Genomic DNA, 6,317 nt, shown 5'->3' with positions numbered 1-6,317 from the left:
GGGGGGGAATGAGACGGAGGAGGGGGGGGGGGGGGAGGGGATAGGATTTGTTTGTGGTCTTTGGACTGTTGTTACGCATGGCCTGGAAGCGTCTTGAAACGACATGCTGGGAACCTGATTCATTATGAATCAGTAAACACATAAATGGGATGTTGGCACAGAAGAAAATCCATCAGATCTTCTAGATGACTTTCAAATCAGGTCCAGTCTTCCTGATCCCTAAGATTTAACAGCTCTTCACTGTTTTACCCTTGTAGAGATCAAACTTGCAACAAATCCCTTGGGGAAAAATGTGAATGCACCGTATATTTTTTTTTTTGGTTCAATACTGTATAAAAATAATAAAATTGAACAGCAAAATGTGGATTCTTAAACAAAATGAATATTAATGCTCCGATTTTCACACAGATTCTGTGCTCATCTTCTACAATTGTCTTTAATATGTCGATATAAAAACCTAACATTTTGTCCTGGTGCTGGTAGAGTCTAAAATTATGAATGAATTCTCTCAAAGAACTCACAGCCCTGTCACCTGCTTTCACACCTAGAAAAGTATTCAAGCCATTGTGGAGCTTGACAATTTGACCAAAGAGCACAATATCTACTGCACATCTTAAATGTAGGCACTGTCGTGTGTGAGAAGCAAATCAGACAAAAATCACAAAACCTATTTTTGTCATTGTCATAAGAAAAGGCTCATTTTATACAGACTAGATAGTGTAACGTATTAGATCAGATTAGGGCCCACTGAACGAAACAATGTCCTCAAAGCCATCTCTGAGTAGAGTTAGGAGTTACATAGGCTAAAATAAAACATCACATTTTCCAGTACTAGATCTATTGTTACCAATACTGTAATGGGTCTGTGATGTTCCGTATAGTATAACATCAGAATTTAGACAAATTGAGGTGTGGAAGGGCCCAGGGGATCCTTAAACTCTGCATCAGGTTGTGACTGAACAGCTCTGGCCAGAATCTCCAGCTGAGTCATGAAGCGCTGAATCTCTGCTGTAGAACTGTGAGTCCAAGCCAGAGGCAGGTGGGCAGGAACAGGCTTACGATCTGCAACACAAAGAATCTGTCAGAATAAGTGACACGAGATGGAAAGTGATGTCAGAATTCACTTTTAGATGATGAAATGTCTCCATGTGAATGTAGAAGACCCTGTCAGGTTTCGTGCTTCTCACCTTGGAAGAACTGCCCGCTGCAGGTTCTGGCAGCAGCTCTAGATAAAGCTAACCACACGACTGTGTCAGCTCCTTGCTCTATACTGCGCAGTCTCTCCCCCATCATCTGATGGAACTGAGGCATTGATCTGGAAACAGCTGGAAACAGAAAAGAAGCTGGGACGGTGTTGTGTTGTTCATATTACTAACAGAAACTCAGCTAATGCTGTTTTGGCACCCAAGCAGATGAAACAGAAGCTGTGGACAGATAAAAGAATGAGCAAACATGTTCTTAAGGAGTAGTCAAAACTAAACAGACAATGGAAAGTGCAAAATATGAAATATTGGCCATACATACAACTTCTCAGATAATTGGATTACAGCATCTACATTATGCAAATATGGCTATACATTGTGTTAGGGGTTCAAATTTTGATACATTTTTCAAACCAATCAATGACTTCTTGTCAGTGTGATCTCTGTTACATGTGCAAAGAACAAAAGGGATGTACTTTATAACTGCTGCTACAGGTTAGTTTATGAAAAATTCTCTCCTGCATTTAGGTAGAGTTCTAAAAAGAATTCTGTACTCAGCAGTGCCGATTCACCAGACAGCTTGCAAACCTGTGAGATTTCTGAGCAATACCTGGAGTATGAACAGCACAAAGAAGAAAAAAAGCACAGCAGTAATCAGTTTACTGTCTGATGGTGTTGATTGCTCTGTTAGTACCTGGTGTATCTACCCATCCTGGGTGCATCACAGAAAAGTGAACAGCAGGGTTGGCTTTGGCCCACTGTTGTGTCAGCACCACCTGCTGTCTCTGAGAAGAAACAACACATTGTTTTTCTTTATCTTGCATTTAGCGTTTTTCATGACTTCAAATGTGTTTTGTACCATCAATATTATTATTAAACCAAACCCAATAGACAGATGTAGTTACAACATAGAATGATTTCTGAAACAGATCCAGACCTATATTTTTAAAATGCTTGCCTCCTAAACAGCATTACTTCCTCCTCTCCTACCTTGGTCTGGGCGTAAACCATGACACCATCAAAGTAACCCTTTTCTGACTGCAAGTCATCAGCTCTGAGCTTCTGGACCAGCATGCCTCCTGAGGACACAATGATCTTACAAGCAGGGAGAAAAAAAAAAAGGCCAGTGTGCTTAGACGACAGCCACTACAGAACAGACAATTGTGGCATTATGCCGTCCACGTGATGCAGATGAGCACTGTGTGTGTGTATATGTGTGTGCTCCTACCACTCTTGGATCCTGGCTCTTCTGGAGAAGTGGTGTGAGAGTCTGGGTAAGTACATACACCCCTGTGGAGATGGACAAAGGCTTTCACCTTTACTTCATGTTTAAAACTGGCATCTACATTACACATTACAGCACGAAACTTGGTGACCAACGGGATCTGGTCTCACCCATAGTGTTGGTGGCAAAGTTCCTCTCAAGTCCCTCAGTGTTCACTTCTCTCTTATGCACCATACACCCTGCATTATTTATCTATGATGGAAAATGAAAAGTAAGATCAAACAGCTGAGTCTAACCTCATGACTTTGTAAAGAAGGATGTGTGTTGAAGAGGAGATGATCGATACCTACTAAGACATTTAAGGATGGATACTGCTTCTTGAAGGCCTCTGCAAACTCCCAGACTTTGCGTGTCTCTGATATGTCCACAATATGGATGTAAACCTCCTAGAACGACCAAAAGAATTATCTTTCTTTGTCATAAAGCATGAAATTTGTCACTTATTTCCTATTTATAGCATATGGCAGCGTTGTAGCACTTGAGTTCAGGACTCAGACTTGAGTCTGACTCAAGTCCTGATGGACTTGGACGTGAGCACTGATGACTCGGACTTAAATTTGGGCATTGACTGCATTTGGACTCGGATGTTTGACGCAAGAACTCAAGACTGCAGGCCATAATAATTTGGCATAAGATACTGACGATGATATTCACAGTGTTCACTTATGGGTAATGTGTGTATGTACGTTTACGAGTGCATTTGTTTGTATATTGTGTCAGAGGTTTTAAAATGTTGAGAGCTGTGTCAGTTGTGTTTAATGTAGACTTCGATGACTCGGGTAAAAGGCACTCAACTATGACTACTCTTTCGTGGCTTAGACTTGACTGGGACTCGAACACTGGGGTCTCGAGACTCAACCTGGACTTTATTTTGTGAGTACTTTTTAGGTTTATTATTTATCTCTTTTTATCCTTTGACTTTGTAAAGCACTTTGTGACCCTGTCTGTGAAAGGTGCTATATAAATAAAATTTACTTACTTACTTACTAAAGTTGAGTGATTTGACTAAAACACTGGCCTCTGGCATGTTCTAGACAGTCAACACTCACCGTATTCCCAGACTCATTGACAATGACTGCCCTGGCATCTTCTGCTTTATCTTTGTTCCTACACACCATGTGGACTGTCCCACCTTGGAAACAAAACATGAGACTTTATTTTGACTCAATATACAGTATATAATAGAGCACAACTCCCCAGCATGTACCTTTCTTGGCTATAGCCGTGGCTGCTGCTTTGCCAATTCCACTGTTGGCTCCAGTGATCATAAATGATCTTCCCACAATGGACAAATCCAGGTCCTTGGGATCAAAGTCTTTAGATGCTGCCTCATATCCCGTCCTGAAGGCACAAAGAAAATACACCAATCAATGTGTAAATCAAAGTTAAGAGTACAGATTTTTTTTTGTTTTGTTTTATGACAGAGTCAAAAGGTGGACAAACTGCAATGTTTTTCTTTATCCACATTTTAGCTCCAGTAGTCAGGTCATGCAAATGTCATCCTCAAGACACAGCAGCTGTCAATGGAACCATTGTAACTGTACATAAAGGCCAGTTTGTGTGGTAATGTGTGCCATACAGCGATCAGACCTCTAATATCCCTCTGCTCAGCAGGCCTTAAGCTGCCCATTAAGAAATAAATGACATGAAATACAGTAGTTAGACAGTAAATTCTGTATTTAGACATTCAACAAACTGGAATTATAAAGTACATATACACCGACTGAACTTCACAAAGCCCCCCTGACAGCATTTCTCTATTTGTCTACACATCTGTAGAGAAGCTATGATGGAATACTCAATACTGACCTTGTATACTGGTGAATTCCATTCAGAAACCAGATGGTATTTCGGTACAGAGACATGTTATCAAGCGACCAACTGTTTCAACAAGTGCCAACCGGCCAGTCCTTGTCAGTACTGGGGCACACCGGTACCACATGAAGCAGGCAGACAGAGGAGAACACTTGCTGCTCTCTACCGATCGTGCATGGGAATGCACTTAAACACTCACCCTGGCAGTCAGGTGACGCGAGTTAATTATCAGCTCATTTATTTGAATGTCTCGTACAAACCATGTGGTAGGTCTTATAAGTTGTATGAGCTGCTGCTCGGGTGCGGCCCTATGCACACATCTACAATAGCCAATCCAGATGGTCGTGAGGCTTGGTGACGCGCCCTGCATGCACCGCTCCTCTGGCGGCCAGGGGGGCGGAGTTAACCAAGTTCACTGACTGGCACATAGGCGACAGACAGGTATGTGTCCAGTCGCGTTAGTTGGCCCTTTGTGAGGGTAAAAGTACCTATTTATTTTATTATAACTTTTTCAAAACTCTTTTGATAACGTTTATGGCTCTTGCTGCGGCGTCAAAATGGTAAGTAGTGCTTGTTTCCTACGCATGTCCTTTTGCGTCTGCCTTTCCTGACTGCTCACCTGTTACACCTGTTTTCGCGACAGGTAGCTAAAGCTGGAAACTGCATTTACTCACTGCTTTCTTTCACTCCAAAACCTGCTCATTCTTGTCAGGTCGCCTAACAGCAGCTGCATTTGAATTCTTTTGTGAGTTTTATTTTATGTATCCCACTTTTAGCACCAGTCGGAAGTAAGGTGTACGTTGCCTTAACCGGTCCCCTCGATAAAACAGGTTCCGTCACTTTCCGTCGAGTGAGTCTTGCTTTAGTGGCAGTTTGATGCTTTCCATAGTCATTTGCCTGTGTGATGACACAGGGGATACACACCCCGGTAAACAATATTAAAGTTACAAGCCTACTGGTTTTCGTGTCACTCACACGTAATGATAATGTTATTCTTTTTCTGTCAAGCTTCCACACAGTGGAAAGACAGGTATGTCCCTGTATTGTTGAGACCAAATGAACTCTGACATTTCCAGTAAACCTTCCCCAAGGTTGCTCCAAAGGTAGAGAGAAGTGTTTTCACCCAGGAGTGTACAGCTTTGTGTTTTCCGGCTTCTCGCGTAACACTAAACTGAAGCTGTATGTTTTCTTGGGTGAAATGTAAAAAAAAAAACCTAAGCCATTTATCAGGACATTACAGCAAATGGGTCATATCTTGCATTTTATATTCTACACAATTAAGGCTAACATATCAGTGCTTTTTAGGGAAACAAATCATGGTTTGAACAATGCATTGTTGCAAAACGTGAGTATAAATAACCTGCTAGTAGCCTAGATCTGTTAGGGTTGAATTGAATATGGATGTGCAGACTTTGCACACCTGCTTAGGAAAAACAAATGACATATTTCTCTCAAAATTGCAACACAAGACGCCTTCTATCTTCAGACGCTCAATCCACGTAAAGACAAACACCATGAAAACAGCCTTTCCCCCATTAGCCTCTATACATCAACAATGAGAGGAAGGCCTAAAGGAAACACTGGGAGTGTGGTTCCGATAGAGGTGGGGGAAGTTAATAATGTCCATGATAGGACATAGCTAGGAAGCACCTTCTCCAAACATCCGAAACCCAACTCCTTTGCCCTCTTGAAAATTGGAAAGGGCACTCAAAACTACCTCTTCCTAAAATGTTTGTTGATTTTCACATTTATGCCTGTCGAGCATTTCTTTTCCCTTTGGTGATGGTGTTTGGTCAGTGGAGTTACTCTTTAATAAGCCAGGACAACAGCCAACCAGTCATTTGACCTTTGGTGACTGTGTGCATTGGAGGGCAGTTAATAATGTCCTGTGCTGTGACTGTGTGTGTTTCTTCATACTAGTTAATGTTACTGCCAATCCGTGTATCATGACTGACCCCCTCACCCTGTGGTGTGTCTGCATGGTTAGATGCGATTACTGCTGCTCTTTAGTCGCC

The 6,317-nt window shown here is 41.9% G+C and overlaps 1 protein-coding gene across 2 annotated transcripts; it reads right to left on the bottom strand.

Annotated features, from left to right (window-relative positions):
- Positions 1–21: 21 nt before the first annotated feature.
- On the bottom strand, positions 22–5,097 carry LOC109957774 (dehydrogenase/reductase SDR family member 12-like). 2 transcript variants are annotated; one of them, XM_020595915.1, is made up of 10 exons: positions 4,977–5,097; positions 3,695–3,828; positions 3,537–3,619; positions 2,778–2,873; positions 2,598–2,679; positions 2,431–2,492; positions 2,193–2,297; positions 1,897–1,987; positions 1,188–1,325; positions 22–1,062 (listed from the first exon to the last, which is right to left on the bottom strand). In XM_020595915.1, the coding sequence occupies exons 1-10, from the start codon at positions 5,033–5,035 to the stop codon at positions 896–898; spliced, it is 1,017 nt and encodes a 338-aa protein (XP_020451571.1). In that variant the 5' UTR covers positions 5,036–5,097; the 3' UTR covers positions 22–895. The 2 variants fall into 2 exon arrangements, with proteins under 2 accessions (XP_020451571.1, XP_020451572.1); XM_020595916.1 differs by lacking the exon at positions 4,977–5,097 and adding an exon at positions 4,297–4,529.
- Between the last annotated feature and the right edge of the window lie 1,220 nt (positions 5,098–6,317).

This window comes from Monopterus albus, unplaced genomic scaffold, assembly GCF_001952655.1.
Source record: "Monopterus albus unplaced genomic scaffold, M_albus_1.0 scaffold28.1, whole genome shotgun sequence".
Lineage (NCBI taxonomy): Eukaryota > Metazoa > Chordata > Actinopteri > Synbranchiformes > Synbranchidae > Monopterus > Monopterus albus.
The sequence above is the reverse complement of the archived record's forward strand: the minus strand, read 5'-3'. Positions and strand labels throughout refer to the sequence as shown.